This window comes from Muscardinus avellanarius (genome assembly GCF_963383645.1).
Source record: "Muscardinus avellanarius genome assembly, chromosome: 1".
In the NCBI taxonomy this organism is placed as follows: Eukaryota; Metazoa; Chordata; class Mammalia; order Rodentia; family Gliridae; genus Muscardinus; species Muscardinus avellanarius.
The window spans coordinates 220462478-220485328 of NC_137786.1; the positions used below are offsets into that span (position 1 = coordinate 220462478).

The window sequence follows — 22851 nt, forward strand, 5'->3', positions numbered from 1 at the left end:
CCCAGGCAGATCGCCTGAGGTCTAGCTCTGTTAGTGCCTCAGTTTCCTCATCTGAAGAGAATCCAGAAAGACTGAGGTCCTTCTCATGTTAATGTTTTGCAAATTCGGGGTCCCACTCTGGGCCTCGTGTAGTCAGCTGGGAAACAATACCTGGCAAGATCCAGTACCCGTCCATGGGGGAGGGGTGCCAGGATGGAACCCAGGGGCATTCTACCCCCATACCCCCAGCCCTATTTAATTTTTTTGAAGCAGGGCCTCGCTAAGTTTTTGAGGGTCTTACTAAATTGCTGTGGCTGGCCTTGAACCTGTCATCCTCCTATCTCAGCCCTCCAAGCACTGGGATTACAAAAGCCGGTGCCATTGTGCCCAGCTGTCCCTAATTTTCTATAAAAACAAACACTGGACAAGAAGAGCCAGTCCTCGGACTGCACTGATCTTTTATTGCCTTTATACATTGACAAGATGTGACAGCCAGAAGGGCCTGTCCCAAACAGCACTTCCAAGTCTGCCCACTTTTTACCCCAAACTCTGCAAGCCCACAAGGGAGCTGTGAAAGGTTCCATCTGAGCAGAGCCCACTGGGCTTGCCCGTCATAACTCCACTACCCTTCTGCCCCCCGCCCCCAGCCCAGCCCTGGCTCGGTATACACTTGCATGTACATGTGTGAGCATGTGCGCACACTTGCACACTTTCAGAGGTGGGAAGATGGCTCCTCCAGCTTCTCTCCAGGCTCCTGGCACAAAGGCTGGCATCCAGTTGTACCTGTGACACAGGCTCCCCTGTGAGTGACTGAGGCCTTCTGTACCCCTTGTTTCCTTTTGTGGGGCAATGGGGATAGAACTCGGGGGCATTCTACCTCTGAGCTATACCTCCAACCCCCCATTTTAAATTTTGGAACAGGGTCTCACTCAGTTGCTGGGGCTGGCCTGGGACCTGCAATCCTCTCCTGTCTGTCTCCTACATACTGAGATTATAGACATATGCCACCATGCCAAGCATATATCATTTTTTTTCTCCCCTTTGGTTCTAGAGATTGAAATCCAGAGGCATTTTACCTCCAAGCTACACACCAGCCCAATTTTATTTATTTGGAAACGGTTTCAGTAGGTTGTTGAGAGCCTCACTGAATTGCTGAGGCTTCCTTTGAACCTGTGATCCTCCTGTCTCAGCCTCCAAGTACCGGGATTACAGGCATATGCCACTACACTTTTTTTTTTTTTTTTGCGGTACTGGGGATTGAGCCCAGGGGCATTCTACCTCCAAGCTACACCCCCAGCCCTATTTTTTATTTTGAAACAGTGTCTCACTAAGTGCAGAGGGCCTAGCTAAGTAGCTGAGGCTGATTACAAACCTGCTATCCTTCTATCTCAGCCTCCCGAGTACTGAGATTACAAGTGTGCACCACCACCACACCTGGCTCTATCCCATTTCTCGATGGCTTCCCAGGACCAAGGGCCAGGCTTCAGCCTCTGGCTTGGGTCCTGGGTATCAGAGGTCTGGAGTACATACCTGGCCATCCCTGGGGAGCCAGCCCAGTCACTGAGGCACTGTAGGAGAGAAGACCATCCAGTGAGTCCACCCAGCCTTCCAGAAGCCAGGCCCCGTGCCCGTCGGACACGATGGGGTCAGTGTTTCGGCAGACGGAGCAGCTGCGTGGGCCCGGGGCAGAGCCGAGCTCAGGGTCCCCACCACACCCCACTGTCTACCTCGTGGCAGAGTCCTCACCTCGCACCTCCAGGCGGCACTCACACTGTGCCTCGCCCTGCAGATTGGTGGCTCTGCAGACGTAGATACCGCCATCAAAGGGGCAGGGCTTTCTGATCTCCAGGGTCAGCACACCCTGCTTGCTGAACATGCGGAAGCGGGCATCTTCTCCCAGGTCCAGGCCATTCTTCAACCAGGAAATCTTGGGCTGTACATCAGGTGAGGGAGGGAGGGAAAGCGTCTCAGGCAAGGTGACCTGGCTGGAACCCGGGGGCAGGGGGGACGTGTTTGTGTTTCTGCTCTGGGGGCTCCCACTGGAGTCCCAACCTGTGCCCAAGGCTGGGAATAAGTCTGGAACCAAAGTGCGTGCCAAGGCCCTGCTCGGCGGGAGGAGGCCCGGGGGTAGAGCCCAGGTGCCCTGCCAGGCCTGAAGTCCCTACCTTGGGGCTTCCCCGGACAGCGCAGCAGAGGACGGCGTTGTAACCCGCGATGACCGAGCGGTTTGCCAGGGGCTGGGTGAAGCTTGGGGCCTCGGAGAAGTCCAGGGCCTTGTATTTGGGTGGCTCATATGTGATGCCTGTTGGTGACAGGACTTGGTACCAAGAGAGCCACCCCAAGCTTGGCTCCCCTCCCTGCTGCAGCTCCCCCAGGGTGGGAGTGAGGGAACAGCACCTGGTCTGGGGATAAAGACGGGCTCCTTGGTGGTGGCGGCTCTGTCGCTGGAACCCACCATGTTATGGCTGAAGACCCGGAAGTAGTAGCCATTGCCAATGATGAGCTCTGACACCACGCAGTGGGTGCGGCGGTAGTGCTCCAAGACAGTGAACCACTCCTGGGGCGTGAGGCAAGGGGGATCTCTGAGGCCCCGCCTGGGCCTCTCGAGCACCCTTGGTGCCTCCACCCCTACCGTGGAGGGAGCCGGATCAGCAGACGCAGGAGGACAATGGTTCAGACAGGGAAGAGGGCTGGACCCAGGCACAGCATCAGGGAGCCGGGGACCCCAGGCTCACCATGGTCTTCTTGTCGGCTTTCTGCACCGTGTAACCCCAGATCTCTGTGTTGCCATCATCTTGGGGTGGCTTCCACTCCAGAGCCACATTGAAGCCCCACGCCTCAGTGACCCAGATATCCTGGGGAGGACTTGGCTTGTCTACAGGAGACAGAGCTGGTTGGATCGCCACGTGTGGCAGCCTCAGGAGCCCCTCACTGCCAGCCCAGGCCTGGGCCCAGCCTGCCACCTTCTGCAGGGGATCTGGGCTGGGTCTCTAGGCTCAGGGATGGGGACAACTGCTGGGCGCAGAGGACAGCCCAAGGCCACGCACCCACGATCTGCAGGAGCAGTGTGGCCTTGTCCTCCATGTTCTCGATGCGCACTGTCACCTGGTAGGTGCCTGAGTGTGTGCGGCGGGCCGCCCTGATGAACAGGATGGTGTCCGTGGGGCTATTGCGGATGCTCACTTCCTCGCCGGCCAGGGGCTGCCCGTCTTTGGTCCACGTCACCTGAGGCCGGGGCTTGCCCTAGAGGAAAGGACAGCTCAACCCTGAGCCCAGCTCTCCCAAGGGCCGGCCACCTCCCCAGCCTCACCAGCAAGGGTGGGCCCTTGGGGTCTGGGCCCTCTGACACACGAACTGAAGCATGCCAGCCTACCTGGAAGGGAATGAGGAGGTTCACGGGCTCCCCCACCTTCCTCTGGATGGTCTGGCGCAGGTGTCTGGGCAGCTGGAGCCGTGGCCGTTCTTTGGGTACAGAGCGGGAGGTGGGGGCTGAGCAAGAGCCCCTCACAGGTCCAGCCCTAAGGAGCACCAAGCTCCATTCCCCCAGAGGAGAGCCGCAGCTAAGAAGAAAGCTACCTAGCCCACAGCCACTCCAGTCTGTCTCCAGCCCCAATGGCTAACAGAGCTCTGCTCCCCTTAAGCCTCACTGCTCTGCTTCAGGAGGCAGGGCTAGCAACCTGCTGAAGGCCACACAGCTGGCAAGCCCCGAGCCAGCGTGCAAATCTAGGCTTTTAGCTCTGTGCCCGGTGCTGATTCTACTGTTTGCTGACTCTTTCCAACCTGAGAACCAATCCTCACATAACCAGTCTCCCACTGGGACAAGGAATACGGAGGAATGGGAAGTGGGTCCCTGATGATCCAATCTGGACCTCCTGCTCCATCCCGAGGGCACGGGCAATACCGGAAGGAGCCGAGACTCGCAGCACAGAGCCTGGAGCCTACGGCCTACATTTCCCCTGTCCCAGAACTGGAGGGACCACCATGGGAGGACCAAGAGCATCAGCCTCAGCCCCTGCGCTGGCAGCATCTCCATGACTGTCCCCCTCCTGCAGACACCAAGAGCCTGGGTGCCAGCAGCATGTCTCGCGGCCCTGAGAATGGGGCACTCACGCAGTATCTCCTGCACTGTCACGGGCTCCTTGACGGTGACAGGGGCTCCAGGCCCCGCCATGTTGTGCGCCCTGATGCGGAACAGCAGCCGAGCCCCGGTGGGCAGGTCCTTCACCAGCACGGATGTGCGCTCCGTCAGCCCCTGCAGGGCAGCCACCCACTCTGAGCCTGGAGGGGCACAGCCGTGTCAGCACCGACACCCGCACCTGCGGCCCACCCTTCCCGCAGCGGGCACTCACAGCCCTCCCGGCAGTACTCCACGCTGTAGCCGTCCAGGCCGCCCGCGCCCACGCGCTCCGGAGGCCGCCACTTGAGGGAGACGGTGGTGTCTGAGACGTCCTCCACTGCCAGGTGGGTGGGTTCACCAGGGGGCCCTGGGCACAGGGGAGGTCAGAGAGGGTGTGGGTGAGCCCGCGCTGGTCAGAGAAGCTAGAAACCCATGACCTGGACCCTCGACTGCCCACTGGTCCAGGGGGAGGACTTTGCCCTCCACTGGCTTTCAAGTGCTGTCGGGGAAATTTCAGCCGCATTAAGCTGGGCATTGTGGTACACGTTTGTACTCCCAGCATTTGGGAGGCTGAGACAGGAGGATCACAGTTCGCAGACAGCCTCAGCTAAGTAGCGAGGCCCTTTGCAACTCAGTGAGACTCTGTTTCAAAATAAAGAATAAAAAATAGGGCTGGAGCTAGAGCTCGGAAATAGAATGCCCCTGGGTTTCATCCCCAGTACCTCAAAAAAAAAAAATAGGGCTGGGGGTGTAGGCCCCTGAGTTCCATCCCCAGTAAAATACACACATACACACATGCGCGCGCACACACGTTACTGAATTGATTTATGAACAGCAGTAACAATTACAAAAGGGAAAAGGATGGTCAAAGAATACCAGGGTGTGTATAAGGAGCCATCTCTGACAGTGTAGGAAATGCTATAAATGTAATTTTTTTTAAAAAAAAGTTGGGTGTGGTGGCTCACTTGTAATCCCAGTTCTTGGAAGGCTAAGACAGGAAGATCACAGGTTTGAGGCCTCAGCAAGTAGTGAGACTATCTCATCAACCTAGTGAGATCCTGTTTCAAAAATAAAATAGGGTTGGGGATGTAGCTTGGAGGTAAAATGCCCCTGGGCTCAATCCCCAGTGCCACCCACACACACACACAAAACTAGTGTGCAGGGCATGGTGGCTTATGCCTGTACTTGGCAGTATCCCAGTACTAGGAAGCTGAGACAGAAGGATTGTAGGTTCAAGACCAGCCTCAGCAATTTAGCAAGCCCCTCAGCAACTTAGTGAGACCCTGGTTCAAAATAAGAGTTGGAGGCATATGTAGCTTGGAAGACACCTCTGGGTTCAATCCCCAGTACAAAAACAAAGCTAGTGTAAAACGCTGAAATTTCCATTAGGTGTGACCAGAAGTCAGTCTCTAACAAGGGAGGCCTGGCCCCTCTCCCCAGAGCACCCGGGATTCCTGCCACCTCCCTGCGTGCCTGCCCCTGCCGCTGCCAGCTGCTCCTTGAGGACCAGGTGTCCTTGAGGTTCCTGCCGCTCAGCATCTGCCCCTCCCAGCCTCCCATGCACAGATGAGGAAGGGGAGCTTTGGGGAGATGGGAGGGTGCTGGCTCTGCACACTTCCCCCTGACTCAGTCCAGGGCACATGCCACCATGGAAGCCTTCAAACCCCTCAGGCTGCCTTGGCGCTTCCCATCCATGACGGACCCTGGGTCAGAGGCCATGGGGAGCAGAGGACAGGTGTACCGAGCACCCAGAGTATGTCAGGTGCCCGCCTGCCACCAGATTCACCCTCCCAGCAGCCCATGGAGGACAGTGTCGTCATCCCCATGTTGTAGGAGCGGAAAGTGACTCTGGAAAAGTGAACCCGAGCTGAACCTGGTGGTGCACGCCTGTAATCCCTGTACTTGGGAGGCCAAGACAGAATGATCACAGATTCAAGGAGGGCCTCAGCAAGCAGTGAGACTCCCGGCAACCTAGCAAGACCCTGTTTCAAAATAAAAATTTAGAAAAAATAGGGCTGGGGTGTAGCTTGGAAGTAGAATGGCCCTGAGTTCAATCTCCAGTAACACACACACACACACACACGTACGTCAGGTTGGCCTGAGTCTCAGCCCACTACCACCAGCTGAGTCCCGTAAGCAGATCATTTAAATTTTCCCAGCCCCAGTTTCTTCATCTGTAAAATGAGCCAGATGACCTCCACGCACATATTAGAGACCAAAGATATAAACTGGGTGTGGTGGTGCAGCCTGTAACCCCAGTACTTGGGAGGCTGAGACAAAAGGACTCCAGATTCGAGGACGGCCTCAGCAAATAGTGAGACTCTCATCAACCTAGCAAGACCCTATTTCAAAAAAAAGGAAAAATAAGGCTGCGGGTATAGCATGGAGGTAGAACGCCTATGGGTTCAATCCCCAGCCACACACACACACACACACACACACACACACACGACCAGGTCAGCGGGGCAGGGCTAGGCTCACCGATGGGCATGAAGGGCTGGGAGGCGGGGCTGGGCCTGGACATGCCCACCGCGTTGACCGCGTAGACGCGCATCTCGTAGGCCACGCCCTCGATCATGCGGCGCGCCTCGTGGCTGAGCTCCCGCAGCAGGTCGAAGTTGAGCCGCATCCAGCGGTAGCTCCTCTTCTTCTTGCGCTCCAGGATGTAGCCTGGGAGGGGCGGACGGGGCTCGGGTCCAGGTCCAGGTCCAGGTCCGGCCGCCCCCCGCCCGGCGCTCACCCAGCACAGGCTGCCCGCCGTCGTAGGCCGGCGGCTCCCAGCGCACGGTGCAGGAGTCCTCGCCCACGTTGCCGATCCTGGGGGCCGCGGGCGCGTCCGGCACGTCTGGAGGGGCAGGGGGCCACGTCAGACCCGCCCCTCGCCATCCCAGCCACCATCTACAGGCTGCGCCCGCCAGCGCCGACCCATCTTTCTAGACCCAGGCCTCGGGCCTGCACTGCGCCCTTCGGCTCGCACTGTCCGCCCCAGCTCCGGACTGCCCGCTGTCCACACCCGGGCCTCCTGAGTCGGCTCCTTCGTGCTGTGCACCCCAAAGCTCTTCTTTGCTCCACATCTTGCCCTCTGAGGCTCCACCCCTGCCCGGGCACGAGGACCTCCTCTGTCCACACTTCCTCCATGGCCCTTCGGACTCAGCTAACAAGAAGCAGGGTCACAATCTCTGCCTCCGTGGCCTTGAGCAGGCTCCTTGTAGGCGCTAAAACTTGTCCCCCTTCATTGCCACGGCCCAGCTGAAAGGGTGCCCTGTGGTGTTTGTTGAGTGGCTGAATGACTGAATCGTGGGTCCCCCCAGAGGCTGCCCCTCAGTGCTCTCTGACCCAGACCCCGCGGGTCTCACCGATGACCTTGACGGTGAGGTTGACCTGGTCCTCGCCCACTGGGTTCTTCACCGTGACGGTGTAGACACCCTCATCTTCCTTCTCTGCCCCCTCCACCGTGAAGATGCTGCGGTCCTTGGTGGTCTCCACGCGGACCCTGCCCTCGGTCTCACACAACAGCTGCAGGGGGTGGAGAGACGGGGGCCCAAGTCGGACTCCAGAGGCCTCCATCGCCTCTGCAACAGCAGGCGGTGCTGAGACGGGAAGGAGCTCAGCGCAGGGGCCACGGGAAGGGGGCAGCCGAGGGAACTGCACCCTCAGTGTCTGGTTGAAAACCCTTCACGTGGAACCTGCAAGGGCAGTGCCAGCGCAGAGCCTCGGCCCCAGCTCCAGCTTTGCCGCAGGACCTGAGGCAATCCCCTGTCCTCAGGTCTGCCTCAGTTTCCCTGTCGATGGGAATAACATGACCCCACAGAGCTACTGTGAGGATCCAGCAAGGTGCTCAGGCCTTCGGATGGACCAGAGTGCCCGGAGGAGGACAAGGAGGAGGAGGAGGAGGAGGAGGAGGAGGAGGAGGAGGAGGCCTGGTGGCCCGGGGGCAGCGGCCAGGACCAAGCCATGCCGGGGAAGCCCGCTGGCTCCTGGGGTAGAGGCACAGAGTCCAGGCCAGCTGAAGATGAAGGAAGCCAGGCAGCAGCCCGTGGCCAGGGCTTCTGCTGACATCTAGGATGAGGCCTTCAGTCACCTGCTCCTCCTCCGGGACACGCCTGGCGTCTCCGTGGAGCCTTGGCCCAGGGCGGGACGCCGCGAGGGCAGGAGTGACAGGATGACGGTCCTGACTTCACCGCACTCACCTTCTTATCGAACACCCACTCGTCACTGGCGCCTGCGTCCTCTGGAGCATCGGGGGCTGGCCCGGTTGCGTCCTTCTTCCCCTGGGGGCAAAGCAGGTGGGAAAGGGACCCCGGCTTTCCTCCCCCCTCCACCTGCCACCTGCCTCCCGGCCAGCAGGACCCCACGCTCCCCGGGGTGGCCAGCTCAGGGTGTGTGCATTTGGGATGGGGGTGCGAAGCCGTCCTAGCACTCAGCTGGTCCCACACACTCATACCTGTGGGGCAGTCTTCTGCCAGATCACAGTGGGAGCCGGGTCCCCAGAGATGGGGACATCCAGACGTAGCTTGTTCCCAGCCACAACCACAATGGTGTCCGGTGTGCGGCCCGGGCAGTCCAGGTGGATCTTGGGGGGCTCTGGGGGAAGATGGCATAAGCCAGAGAAAGCGGAGGGGCCACACCTATGACGGGGCTCCTGGGAGGAGCACAGGTCACCAGGGAAGGGGACACTAGGAGCCTATGTGGTTGTGTTTTTTAATCAATTTCATTGAGGTCTAATTTACCCAGTTAAATGCACAAATTTGAGCATACAGTATGTGCCACCTGGGATTACAAGAGTGTGTACCACAAGCATAGCTGTTGTGATTGTTGCTTTTGGTACTAAGGATTGAACCCAGAGTGCCCTACCATTGAGCTACATATCCAGCCCTTTTTATTTTTTATTTTATTATATTATTATTTTTTGTCACTAGGCATTCTTCCTCCAAGCGCGATTTTATTTCTTATTTGGAAACAGGATCTCCCTTAGGTTGCTGTGAGCCTAAGTTGCAGAGGCTGGCTTTGAACCTGTGATCCTCCTGTCTCAGCCTCCAAAACCCTGGGATTACAAGCGTGCGCCACCACAAGCCCTTTTTATTTTGAAACAGGGTCTTGCTGAGTTTCTATGGCTAGCCTCAAACCTGCAGTCCTGTCTCAGCTTTACAAGTATTAAGATCACCATCCTGTGCCACCATGCTCAAGCATAGTTTTGTGAATTTTGACAAATAAAAACACCTATGAATCCACCAGCCCAATCAAGAGCTAGAACATTCCACCACCCAAGAAAGTTCTCTGGGAGGTTTGTAACATTCTGATCACCGAGTATAGCACTTCACAGACTATGCTTAGGGGACTCCAAAAGTCCTGCCAGAAGAAATAAAAAAGTTTCCATGGCCAAACAAATTGGCAAGCTCTGGGTTAAACAAGGTCCAGAGAGTTTCTCAGCAACAGGATTTCCAGAGCTGTTAACATGTTAACGTACCTGCCAGATCAACAGGATGTGGATCGGGTGTTCAGTGCTTCCCGCACTTGTTTTACTATGGGACACTTTATGGGGGAAGATTGAACCCAGGGTCATTGAACCCAGCCCTTTTGTGTGTGTGTGAGTCTGGGGATGGAATCCAGGGGCATTTGACCTCCGAGCTACAACCCCTACCCTATTTTTTATTCTTTTTTTATTTTATTTATTTATTTATTTATTTATTTATTTATTTATTTATTTATTTCCAGATCTGGGAATGGAACCCAGGGGCATTTGACCTCCAAGCTACACCCCCCTACCCTATTTTTTATTCATTTATTTATTTATTTATTTCCAGATCTGGGAATGGAACCCGGGGCATTTGACCTCCGAGCTACACCCCCTGCCCAATTTTTTATTCTTTATTTTGAAACAGGGTCTCACTAAGTTGCGGAGGGCCTCACCAGGTAGCTGAAGCTGTCTGCAAACCGTGATCCTCCAGTCTCAGCCTCCCAAATGCTGGGATTACAAGCGTGTGCCACCACGCCCGGCTTACCCCCAGCCCTTTTTATATTTGGTTTTGAAATAGGCTCTCACTAGGTTGCTGAGCATCTTACTACATTGCTGAGGGTGGCTTCAAACCTGCGATCCTCCTGTCTCAGCCTCCCCAGTACTAAGATTACATGTGTGTGCCACCATTCCCAGCTCAGAACCCAATAATGTTAAGTGAGCCCAGTTTAGAAAGACCTGAGCTGGACAGAGGAGGCCTCAACCTAGATTTGTCCTCTTGAAGTAGGAGTGTCGAAATGTCTGACTACAGCTCAATCTAAACATAGAAGTGCTTCCAAAAGAAAAGGTGCATTAATAAAACTTGGCATCTGTGACACCATGCGGCATTTCTCATGCACGATCTCATCTCCATCACCACCCTACGGAGGACGCATTCATCAGCCTTCCCATTGTAAAGCTGAAGAAGCCGAGGCCAGAGATGTAGCTGGCCCCTACTCTTGGGTGGCAGAGCCAAAGCTGGGCCTCGGGCCCCCCACGCCTGGAGTAGAGGGTCACACAGCTGGAAGTGTGGGGAGGTGGGCAGACTGAGGCAGCACAGGGGGCCCTGACACTCACCCTGCCTGGGCACAAAGTCGATCTTGACCTCTGCAAGAGAAAGAAGGGCACGTGGCACCAGGGTGAAGGCAGGCCCCGCAGCCCCGCCACGCCCGGCGCCCGCTCACCCATGAAGTGGAGCTTGGCTGACAGGTTGCAGGCAAAGCCCTCCGGCACGAAGCTGTAGTCGGCCTCGTCGGCAGGCGTGACGTCATCGATGGTCAGCTTGTGCACTCTGCAGGGCAGCGGTGGCTCAGGGACCCCACAGGTCCATGTGCCCCTGGCCCCGATGAACACCCCAGCCAGGGTTTTAGGGACCCCGGCTCCTTAAGAGTTCTGATTTTTCTTTTTTGTGTGTATGTGTGGTACTGGGGATTGAACCAGGGGTGTTCTATCCTGAGCTACACCCCAGCCCTATTTTATTTATTTATTTATTTATTTATTTATTTATTTATTTATTTATTTATTTTTTGGTGGTACTGGGGTTCCTGGAAGCCCTTCTACCTCCGGGCTACACTCCCACGGGCTACACTCCCAGACCTATTTTTTAACTTTATGTGGAAACAGGGTCTCTTAAGCCAGCAAGGCTGGCTCCGAACCAGCGCGATCCTCCTGTCTCAGCCTCCCAAGTGCGGGGATTACAAGCGTGTGCCACCACGCCCGACTCCTATTTTATTTTTTATTTGGAAACAGTCTCGCTAAGTTTCTAAGCGCCTCACTAAGTTGCTGTGGTTGGCTTTGAGCCTGCGATCCTCCTGTCTCAGCTTCATAAAAGTACTGGGATTACAGGCATGCACCACCACACCCAGCTCTGATTTTTTTTGTTTTGTTTTGTTTTTAGGTACTGGGGATGGAATCCAGGGGCATGCTACCTCCGAGCTACACCCTAACCCTATTTTTTATCCTTTTTTTTTTTCAGGTCTGGGGATGGAACCCAGAGGCATTCAACCTCCAAGCTACACCCCCTGTCTTTTTTTTAATTCTTTATTTTGAAACAGGGTCTTACTAAGTTGCAGAGGGCCTCACTAAGTAGCTGAGGCTGTCCTCGAACTGCGATTCTCCTTTCTCAGCCTCCCAAAGGCTGGGATTACAAGCGTGCGCCACCACGCCCGGCTTGATTTTTCTTTCTTTCAATGTTTCATTTCTCTATTCATTTCACATTTCCAGCTCCCTTGTATTTTCAGAGGTAGGCAGGGAAGAAGAAATTTCTACACCAAAGTGTCCCCCTTGACCAGGACTGAGCGAGGGCTGGTCTGGTTACTGGGTGAACTTGGGCCCAGATGCTGTGCAGGAGCTGGGTGGGGGCTCCTCACCGTGTGTGTCTCCTGCTTCTTTCTCTCTCTTCTTTTTCGGTCTCTTTCCCCTGCCCCCACCACGTGTTTCTCTCTCCGTCCATATCTGTGTCTGGAGAGCTTTGTCTCTCTCCATCCCCGTGTGTCCTGCCTCTGCTGTCTCGCCCGCCCGTCTGTCTGTCTGTCTGTCTGTCTGTCTGTCTCTCTCTCTCTCTCTCTCTCTCTCTCTCTCTCTCTCTCTCTCCATCCCCGTGTGTCCTGCCTCTGCTGTCTCCCCCGCCCGTCTGTCTGTCTGTCTGTCTGTCTGTCTGTCTCTCTCTCTCTCTCTCTCTCTCTCTCTCTCTCCATCCCCATGTGTCCTGCCTCTGCTGTCTCCCCCGCCCGTCTCTCTCCTTACGGCTCTCAGCCCGCCCGTCCCCACTCACCGCCCGATGTGGGACACCTTGATGCGGCTGTCGGGCACCAGCTCCTTGCCGTTCTTCAACCACACGCCCCGCACGTTCTCGTCCGAGACCTCGCACTTGAACACGGCCTGGTCCTTGGCGCCCACCGCCAGGTCGGCGATGCTCTGGTACACCTCCAGCTTCTTTTCTGGGGGTGGCAGAGCTAGTGAGCCAGGAGGGCAGTGGGTATCTGTTCATCCATGTGAACAGTAAAAACACGTGTGCGTGCATACAACATGTGTGTGTGCCTGCGACGGTGCAGTGTACCCAGAACCTCAAGGATTCAGGGTGGGGACCAGGCCCATCTGACCCTCCCGACACATCAGCGCCCCACTGTATGGATGGGAAAGGAGGGGCTCGGGTGTCAAAGTGACGCGTCCAGGTTCAAGGGGGCCTCCGTCCCCTCGGTCACCCTGCACGATGAGCTCGGCCAGCGCCTGGCCCCCGCTGGTGCGCAGGGCGTAGTGTCCCGCATCCTCCAGCGCGGCCTCGTTGATGATCAGGTGGTGTTTCCGCCCATCCTTCTTGAAGCGGTATTTGAAGGTCTCCTCCCGGGTCAGCTCCACCCCGTCCTTCAGCCTGGCCGGGCAGCAGCAAGGGCTGTGGCTTTCTCTGGGCATGTGCCCCAGCCGCGGGCCCGCCCCTCGCTCGGGTCCCTGACACTCACCATTTGACCTGGGCCCCCTCCTCCGACACTTCACACTCAAACTCCACACGCTGCCCCGCCATCACCAGCTGGTCCTCTAGGGGACGTGTGATCAGCACGGGGGGCTCTGTCCAGGTGGGGACGGTATGAGGGCCGGCCCTGAAGCCATCACCTCCCTCCCGGTCCCCAGCGTCCCTGGTCTTTTTTTTTTTTTTTTTTTTTTTCAGTACTGGGGATGGAACCCAGGGGCATTCTACCTCTGAGCTACACCCCCAGCCCTATCTATTTTTTATTCTTTATTTTGAAACAGGGTCTCACTGAGTTGCAGAGGCCTCACTAAGTAGTTGAGGCTGTCCACAAAATGCAAACTATGATCCTCCTGTCTCAGCCTCCCAATTGCTAGGATTACAAGCCTGTGCCCGGTTTTTATTCTTTATTTTGAAACAGAGTCTCACTAAATTGCAAAGGGCCTCACTAAGTAGCTGAGATTGTTTGAGAATCACATCCTCCTGTCTCAGCCTCCCAAACGCTAGCGTGAGCCACCATGCCCAGCTCCTATTTATTTATTTATTTATTTATTTGTTATTTTGTGGTATTGGGGATTGAACTCAGAGGGTTCTACCTCCAAGCTATACCCTCAGGCCTAGCCTATTTTTAAAATTTTTTATTTTGAAAGAGGGGCTCGCTAGGTTGAGGAGAGTCTCACTACTTGCTGAGGCTGTCCTCGAACTTGCGATCCTCCTGTCTCAGCCTCCCAAGTACTGGCTCACAGACGTGTGCCACCACGCCGCCGGCTCCCGGCCCACCTTTGACAAAGAGCTCCGTGCTGCACTTCTCGCCGCCCACCACGCACTGGTAGGCTGCGTCGTCTGCCAGGGAGCACTGGCTGATGGTCAGGGTGCGCTTGGTGCCAATGGATTCAAAGATGTACCTGCCAGGGCCGCGGGGACGTGAGGAGGGCCACGGCCACCCCTCGGGGGCCCAAGGGCCCCAGCGCCACCCCATCCAGGCCATCCAGGAGGGGGCTTACTTGCTGTGGAGCAGGAGGGACCGTTGGAGCCATCCCCGTGGAAGGAAGTGAGACCACAGACAGACAGAAGAGACAGTGCAGTTAGAGAGACTGGGAATCCCGCCCAGAGAGAGAAAAATGGGGACGGTGTGGGGCAGGGCGGGAGACAGGCAGAGATACAGGGCAGCCCCCACGCCCCACGCCGGGCGCACCTGCCGCTCATCTGGATCTCCTGCCCGTTCTTAAGCCACTTGACCTCAGCGTCAGGGTCGGCCAGCTCCACGGTCAGCCGGATCTTGTGGCCCTTGCTCACCTGGTAGGCGGGCTCCAGCTTCTTCTGAAAGGCTGAGTGTGGCCCCGTCAGCTCCTGGCACCGCAGCCCTGCTCCTGGCCTGGCCTGCGCCCCAGCCCTGCCCAGCCCCGCCCAGCCCCGCCGCCTCTCCCGCCCCTCCTGTCTTCCTGGGGGTGTCTCCACCTGCCCAGCTCAGAGGCAGGGTCAGAGGCTTCCCGAAAGGCACAGACTTGTCAAAAGAACCGAGGATGGGACAATGTACCTTCCTCTCCACTGTGTGTGTGTGGGGGGGGGGGTGCTGGGGATGGAAACCAGGGGCATCCTACCTCCGAAATACACCCCAACCCGATTTTTTTATTCTTTCTTTTGAAACAGGGTCTCACTAAGTTGCAGAGGGCCTCACTAAGTAGCTGAGGCTGTCCGTGAACCGCGATCCTCCAGTCTCAGCCTCCCAAGTACTGGGATTACAAGCGCGCACCACCATGCCGGGCTCCTCTACACTCTTTTTGCAGTACTGGGGATTAAACCTAGGGGCAGTCTACCTCCGAGCTACACCCAGCCCATATACTATATGTACATATATATACTTTTTTTTTTTTTTTTGGCGGGTCTGAGGATGGAACCCAGGGGCATTCGACCTCCAAGCTACAGCCCCGCCCTACTTTTTTTTTAGTCTTTATTTTGAAACCGGGTCTCACTGAGTTGCAGAAGGCCTCACTAAGTAGCTGAGGGTGTCTGCGAACCGCGATCCTCCGGTCTCGGCCTCCCAAAGGCTGGGATTAGGAGCGTGGCCAGCCTGGGCTCCTCCCTCCCGCGCCGGCTCGCCTTGCTCCGCGCCCTGGCGGCCCCGCTCCCTTCTCCGGCAGGCTCACCCGTGCTCTTCTTCTCGTCCCGCTTCATGCCCTTGAGCCTCTTGAGCATGCCGCGGAGGTCGGTGACGCCGTGCTGGAAGGCGATGCGCTCGTACTCCGACGGAGGCGCCTGCTGCAGGATCTCCCACACGTCCTCCTCCGCCGGGGCCTCCAGCTTGGCGTCCCTGCGGCCCACGAGAGGCTCAGGGCAGCCCCGCCACCTCCCTCCGCTGGGCTGCCTCTGGGGCCGGGGTCTCGGGGGCTGAGCTGGGGAGGGGCGCCTGGCCAAGTAGGGGAGCTGGGGGCTTCATGGGGGACTCACCTCGGGGTCCGGAAACTGCTGCTCCAGGGACAGAAAAAGCAGTGCACACTTCAGAGGTCCGGGTACTTCCACCAAGACCCAGGACTCGCTGGGCAGCTGCCTCCTTTCTCTTCCCCCACTTAACCCGACATTTACAGGGCACCTGGGCCGCGCGGGAGGCGCCAGGCAGACCCCTGGGTGCCCCACTTTCCTCCGTCCTCCCAGCTCACCAGATAGCTGGGGACGTCCAGGTGTGGGGAGCAGAGACCACCCAAGCCGTGGGGAGTGTCACCGGGTCTGAGTCTCCCCAAAGCCTGGCGAGGAGAGGTATGGATCCCACCCCCCCACCCCCCAGCACCTGCCAGCACCCTGCTACCCCGAGCACCCAGGCACCTCCTTTCTTACTCTCTGGGCCGCAGCAGCATCAGCCATAATGGAGGGACCAGAGGACGGGTGGCGGGGGGCAGAGAGAGAGAGAGAGGGAGAGAGGGAGAGGGAGCACAGGTCAGTAGGGCTGGCTGGAGGGGTGGACGATTTCTGCAGCTCTGCGGACCCTCCTAAGCTCTTCTGGGTTCCTGGCGTCTATGACCCAAGAATGGGGCGCTGTGGGGGCCCGCTGGGAATGGCTCCTCACAGGACGGCATGTCCTCAGAGCCTTGTGACTTTCCCACAGTGGAATTTTCCCATCTGACAGACAAGGAGACTGGCTCAGAGGGGTGCATCGACTTGTTCAGGGCCACACAGCTGGAAGAATCCGTCTGGGATTTGAAACTGGGCCCCACCGCCTGCCCCAGGGAGATGCCCCGGGGACTCACCTCTTCTTCAGCAGGGAGCTGAAGTCCAGAGTCCCAGTATCCTCGTGGCTGTCGCTATAGAGAAGTACCCCGTGAGGCTGCGGTGGAGGGACCTGGGGGGGGGGGGGAGACTCCCAGGGTCTGTGCACGCGACAGGTGGGGCTGGGTAGGGGTACCTGGTGCGCCGATTGCCTCCAGCCAGGCTCCTGCGGGGGTTAGACAGCATCCTTACCTGCCCAGGGAGCTCAGCCTCCCTGCTCCCAGGATGGCCTCTGTGTCACCCCAGCCTTGACCCCTTGGGGCCTCAGCCTCCAGCACCAGCCTTCCCCAGGCCCTGGGCAGAGAGAGCCACTCACGTGCGGCGGAAAGCTGATCGGAGGTCCAGGTCTCCAGGACCCATGGCCTCTGTCCGAAAGGAGGAAGGAAATAGGGGAGGGCCTTTAAAGGGGGCCACGGGAGAAGCCCGGCTCTGGGGTCTCTGGGTATCACATCCCTGCCCACCGTGACACCCTGGGTGTGGGCATCTGCCCCAGGGGCCCAGCTTCTCAGCCTTCCACAGGGTCACGTTGGGGGCAGTTTATCATCTCATCGTCCCTGACTCCCAGCGGCGGCCAGCCTCCCGCCTCTCAGTTCACCCTCTGCCTCCCCCGAAACATTCAGACAGTGCCAGGCTCTGTGCCAAGAGCCGAGGACACAGAGTCCCTCCCCAGGTGACATCTGGACTCAGACCTAAGCCCCCGTGGGTCTCATCACACCCCGAGCAAGCCAGCACCCATGTCCCCCAAGACTCCTCAGTGCTGGGAAGGGAGGCAGACACGGGGGACCCGCAGGGACCGCAAGCCCAGGACAGACACCCGGCCCCTCACCATGGACGGTGAGGTTGAAGTTGCAGCTGTCGAATTTGTCCTTGGTGGACACCTCGCAGCGGTAGCCGCCTGCCGAAGTGGTCTGCGCATCTGTGATGTGCAACTCGAACAGGTAGACCTGTGGGGCAGGCGTCAGGGGAGCCGGGGCCAGGAGTCACCCTTCCCCCTCAAGGAGGCCGGGGCGGCAGAAAGCCCCGCCCTTCCCACCCAGGAGGCTGAGTTAACCAGGTGGAGCGTCTGTGTGAACTAGGAGGCCCATGGCTGCCCTCTGCTAGCAAAGGCTGATACTGCGGTATCCGAGGGGGCTGAGAGGCTAACAGCCACTCAACCAACATGAGGCTGCTTTGCACAGTGAAGGGTCAGAACAGAAGAACATGTCAGCCCTGCCCTGTTAGCAGCTTCCTCCTCTGGCTCAGGACTGTGGAAGATTGACAGAGGGGAGGCTGGACTCAAAGCACCAGGGGCTCATGGCCTGAGTGGCTCTGAGTGACCTCAGAGCATGACCGTACCTCTCAAGCCTTAGTGCCCGTCTCTCTCTTGTCCTTTCTCTCTCTCTCCCTTCCTCCTTCCCTCCCTTGATACTGAGGATTGAACCCAGGGGCATTCTACTCCTGAACTCTCCCCTCAGCCCTGTATCATCACCACCACCACCATCATCATCATCAGCAGCATTATTATTATTATTATTATTATTATAAACTGGGTCTCACTAGGTTGCGGAGGGCCTCACTAACTTGCCGAGGCTGTCCGTGAACCTGTGATTCTCCTGTCTCAGCTTCTCAAGTATGGGGATTACAAATGTGCACCACCATGCCTGCCTCTTTCTTTCTTTCCTTCTTTCTTTCTTTCTTTCTTCCTTCCTTCCTTTCTTTCTTTCTTTTTCTCTTTCATTAGATTTTGGTAATGGGGGTTGAACCCAGGAGCATTTTCCCTCCAAGCTACACCCCTGCCTTTCTTTTTATTTTGCAATAGGGTCTCACTAAATTGCTGAGGCTGACCTGGAACCTGTGATCCTCCTGTCTCAGCCTCCCAAATACTAGGATTACAGGCATGCGCCACCGCACCTGGCTTGTTGACTTTTGTTTTAATGCATTCACTCAATTCTTTTTCCTTTTTCTTTTTTGTTTTGTTTTTGTCTTTGTGGTACTGGGGATTGAACCCAGAGGCATTTTACCTTTGAGCTACACCACCTTGCCCAATTTTATTTATTTGAAAACAGGGTCTTGGCCGGGCGTGGTGGCGCACGCTTGTAATCCCCGCGCTTGGGAGGCAGAGACAGGAGGATCGCGCAGGTTCGAAGCCAGCCGCGTGCGCTGGCTTAGGAGACCCTGTTTCCAAATAAAAAAAAAATGTAAAAATAGGTCTGGGAGTGTAGCCCGGAGGTAGAAGGGCTTCCAGGAACCCCAGTACCACCAAAAAAAAAAAAAAAAGAAAAGAAAAGAAAAAAGAAAACAGGGTCTTGCTAGGTTGACAAGAGTGTGTACTTGCTGAGGATGTCATTGAACCTGCAATCCTCCTGTCTCAGCTTCTCGAGTACTAGGATTATAAGTGTGTGCCACCATGCCTGGATGGCTTTCTTTTTTTCTTTCTTTCCTTAATTTCTGGTACTAGGAATTGTATCCAGGAGCAGTCTACCTGAAACAGGGTCTTTTTAAGCTGTGGATTTGTTGTTGTTGTTGTTGTTGTTTGTTTGTTTTGGTGGTAGTAGTGATGGAATCCAGGGGCATTCTACTTTCAAGCTACACCCCCTGCCCTATTTTTTATTTTTATTTTTTTTTGCGGGTCTGGGGATCAAACTCAGGGGTATTCAACCTCCGAGCTACACCCCCTGCCCTATTTTTTATTCTTTATTTTGAAACTGGGTCTCACTAAGTTACGGAGGGCCTCACTAAGTAGCTGAGGCTGTCCACGAACCGCGATCCTCCGGCCTCAGCCTCCTGAATGCTGGGATTACAAGCGTGCGCCACCACGCCCGGCTTTATTCTTTATTTTGAAACAGGGTCTCACTAAGGTGCGGAGGGCCTCACTAAGCAACTGAGGCTGGCCATGAACCACGATCTTCCTGTCTCAGCCTCCCAAGTACTGGGATTACAAGCGTGCGCCACCACACTGGGCTTGAGTCTTGTTAAACTGATGAGACTGGACTCTGACCTGTGATCCTCCTGTCTCAGCCTCCCAAGTACTGGCTTTACAGGCGTGGGCCACCACCCCAGCTTAAGCTTTGGTTTCTTTGTCTGTACAGTAAGGAATTCTTCTGTCCAGTCCCTGGGGGTCCCGTGAGCTCTGATCCTCATCCATCCAAGGGCTTCACAAGCTCACAGGCTGGTGTCCCCCAGGGCTCTCAGGTTCCTGAGCCTTCCTGAGTTCCCTGCGCCCCTAAGTCCCCCTCGAGCCTCATCAAGCCTGGACCCCAGGCCTGCCAGCCACCCGTGTGCCCCTGGCCCTCCTCCTGCCTCCGGGCCCCAGGCCCCTTCCTTGCACCTCCAGGATGCCTCTGGCCTCATGGTACCCGGTACCCTTAGTGCCTCCGGGGCTCTCGGGTCCTGTTCTCATCCCCCACGGTGTGGGCCGAGCCTCTCACCTTGCTGGCGCGGTCGTAGCTGTCCTGCAGATGCAGGTGCTGGCCCGCCTTGCTGCTCAGGTCCACCCACTTGCCCTTGAACCACTTAACCACGGGTGGCTTCAGGAGGCTGGCCCCTGCCACGCGGGCCGAGAAGGTGATGCTGCCCCCTGCGGGAGAGGGAGTGACAGGCTGGGCCAGGGAGCCGCTGCCACCCTTCCCAGACCACCGCCAACAGAGAGCCCCGCACTCACCCACGGTCACCTCGCCGTCTTGCGGCCGCGACAGGAAGAGACCAATGGGGTCCTCGAGGGCTCCTGGGCCCCCAGGGGCAGGGCCTTCCAATGCTGCTGAGCTTGGCCCTGTGAGCAAAAGCCTTGGAGCCCTGCCTGGGGCAACCCCTCCCCTGGCCCCGTCCCTCCTTTTCAGGGGCGCCCCTTACCTTCGGGACTTGGGGTGGTTCCATCCAGCTCAACGGTGGGGGCCGGCGCTGCATCTCCAGGGACTCCGGGGGCCTCGGCAGGGGCTGGGGTGGGCGCTGGCCCCGGCTCTGCCTTCTCTGGAGGGGGTGGGAGTTGAAGTGTGCAGGGCTTATAGTTGCTGGGGTTTTGTTGTTGTTGTTTGGTACTGGGGATTAAGCCCAGGGGCATTCTACCTCTGAGCTACACTGCCAGCCCTACCTATTTTATTTTATTATTTTGATTTGAAGCAGTGTCTTACCTGGTTGCTTAAAATCTCACTATGTTGCTGAGACTGGTCTTGAACCTGCAATCCTCCCACCTCAGCCTCCCACGTCTTGGACTACAGGTGTGAGCCACCATGCCCGGCAGGCGCACCTTCTCAGAGACCCCCTGCCCTCGCCCTGTCTCTCAGGCATCAGCCCCTTGAGCCCCGCAGCCTAAGAGGCATCTGGCTCAGAGGACGGGTCGCGCTGTCTGCCAGCCTTGTCCTCGGATCCCTGGGCCCCTCTCAGAGATGGTGCGCTCCGAGCCGGGGCACCAGCTTCACGGATAGCCATCGGGGACCATCCCCCTGAACAGTGCTGCGCTGCCTCCTGCTGGCTCCCCAGGCTGGACAGGCTTCCCCGGCCACCTTTGAGGGCCCACGGTGGGGCAGGGGGACCTGCGTGTCTTGGTATTTTCCCACCTCCACGAAGTGGAGGCAGGCTGGGGGGGGGGGGCTTGGGGCACTGGGGGGCTCTAATGCAGAAGCAGAGGGAAAGGCGTTCTTGGCGAAGGGCACAGCAGGAAGGCAGGCTGCAGCTCGTGTTCCCCAGGGGGGCTGAAGATGTGGCCAGCTCTTACCTGCTTCTGTGACCCTGAGGTCAAACTTGACTTTGGAGGAGCCGGCGATGGCCGCGTAGGAGCCCTGGTCCTCTGGGCCCGCGTCGCGCACCGTCAGCATGTGCCGCCTGCCCTCCACTGCCAGCCCGTACTTGTCGCTGGCACCGATGTCACTGCCCTCCCGCTGCCAGCGCACCTTCACCCCGGCCTTCTCCGTCTCAGCCTCGAAGACAGCAGGGCTGCCCGCCGCCACCTCCGCCGACCGAGGCTTCTTGCTGAAGGCTGAGACTGAAAGCCAGAGGGAGGCTGCAGGGCGCTGCCCTGACCGTGCGCCCGGCCCCTGCAGCCCCTCTCGGCAGGCAGATACGGTGACGAGGCTCCCCACGTATCACCTCATCTAATATTCTCTAGGAGGAAGGTGCAGTTGTAGAGTCATTTCTCAGATGAGGACACTGAGGCCCGAGAGGTTAAGTGATGTTCCTAAGGTCACACAGCCAATTAGGCGGGAGGGCCAGGGCACGGCTTTCTCTGGACATTCTCTGGATCCTCCGCCCCTGTCACTCCCCTTCCCCCCACCTGTCAGGGCCCCTGGCGGAGCAGGGGCTCTGCCTACTTGGAAGGTGGCTAAATTTGTCCTCCAAGGGCCTCAGACTGAGAATGAGCGACTGAGATAAAAGCCGGCCTGGGAGGGGGTTGGGGGACCTGGATCCCTGCCCTGGGTGACCTTGGCAAGGGCACAACTCGGGGCCAGGACTCTGAGCCCTGTTTTCTCTGCCCTTGGCCTCTCCACAGGGGCCGCTCAGCGTGGAGGTCACACCTGGTGTGAGCCCCCCCCCGGGGTACAGCTCATGATGCTGATGTCACAGCTGGAAGGAGCCAGCGCCTCCCCTTGGGAAACTGAGACCCAGGGAGAGCCCAAGAGCATGCAGCGAGGCCGAGGCCGAGGCCGGCCAGGTTTAAACTCAGGCTCCTGTCCCCCAGTGCTGGGTTTACCCTCAGTCTCATCAGAAAAAAAACTGATCATCAAAAACAGCCAGTGGTGGCGCACGCTTGTTATCCCAGCATTCAGGAGGCTGAGACTGGAGGATCATGGTTCGCAGACAGCCTCAGCTACTTAGTGAGGCCCTCTGCAAGTTAGTGAGACCCTGTTTCAAAAATAGGGCAGCGGGTATAGTTCGGAGGTTGAATGCCCCTGGGTTCCATCCCCAGACCCGCACAAAACAAAAACAAAACAGCCCGTGAACTGGGCGTGGTGGCGCACGCTTGTAATCCCAGCATTCGGGAGGCTAAGACAGGAGGATCGAGGTTCGCAGACAGCCTCAGCTACTTAGTGAGGCCCTCTGCAAGTTAGTGAGACCCTGTTTCAAAATAAAGAATAAAAAATAGAGCTGGGGGTGTAGCTCGAGGTTGAATGCCCCTGGGTTCCATCCCCAGTACTAAAAAAAAAAAATTCCCGGGATGGAACATCCCCTCCCATCCTGAGGCCCAAAGGCCTTGTAGTCATCAACCCCAAGAGCCCCCTCTGCCTGCCCCCCAGATGAACACACCCACTGTCCCCACACTCAGACCCCCCCCCCCGGGCCTTGGAGCTACCTGCTTTCTTCCCGGGCTCAGGCATCCTGACAGAGGTCCTACCAGGCACCAAGCAGCACGGGCCAGCCAAGGAGGGACTGAGCGGGGTCCTGGCGTCCCCACTATATACGGGACCTCCCCCTCCCCAGCTCTGCTTATCTGCCTCCTGCCAGCCACCTGCTAATTATAGACAAATTCCAGAGAGCTGAGGTCTCTCTAGGGAGAAGGTAGGGCCCCAAGGTCCCTGGCCGGCTCCTGTCCCCTCCCCCTCCCCCTCCCTAGCGCGCTAGGATGGC

General features: G+C 57.5%; 1 protein-coding gene across 1 annotated transcript; it reads right to left on the minus strand.

Moving 5' to 3' along the window:
- Positions 1-691: 691 nt before the first annotated feature.
- MYBPC3 (myosin binding protein C3) lies at positions 692-22601 on the minus strand (the record flags this gene model as incomplete). The annotated part of the gene is made up of 32 exons (XM_080690751.1): positions 692-762; positions 1726-1912; positions 2145-2281; positions 2377-2536; positions 2715-2854; positions 3027-3222; positions 3353-3441; positions 4090-4257; positions 4329-4463; positions 6578-6766; positions 6837-6941; positions 7453-7612; positions 8287-8367; positions 8541-8680; positions 10668-10697; positions 10775-10881; positions 12364-12529; positions 12794-12960; positions 13049-13154; positions 13834-13958; positions 14249-14381; positions 15201-15364; positions 15502-15522; positions 16296-16349; positions 16451-16480; positions 16631-16679; positions 17141-17258; positions 19722-19870; positions 19955-20062; positions 20143-20259; positions 21005-21271; positions 22577-22601. 32 exons carry the CDS (start codon positions 22599-22601, stop codon positions 692-694), a joined length of 3894 nt encoding a protein of 1297 aa, XP_080546877.1.
- Positions 22602-22851: the final 250 nt, after the last annotated feature.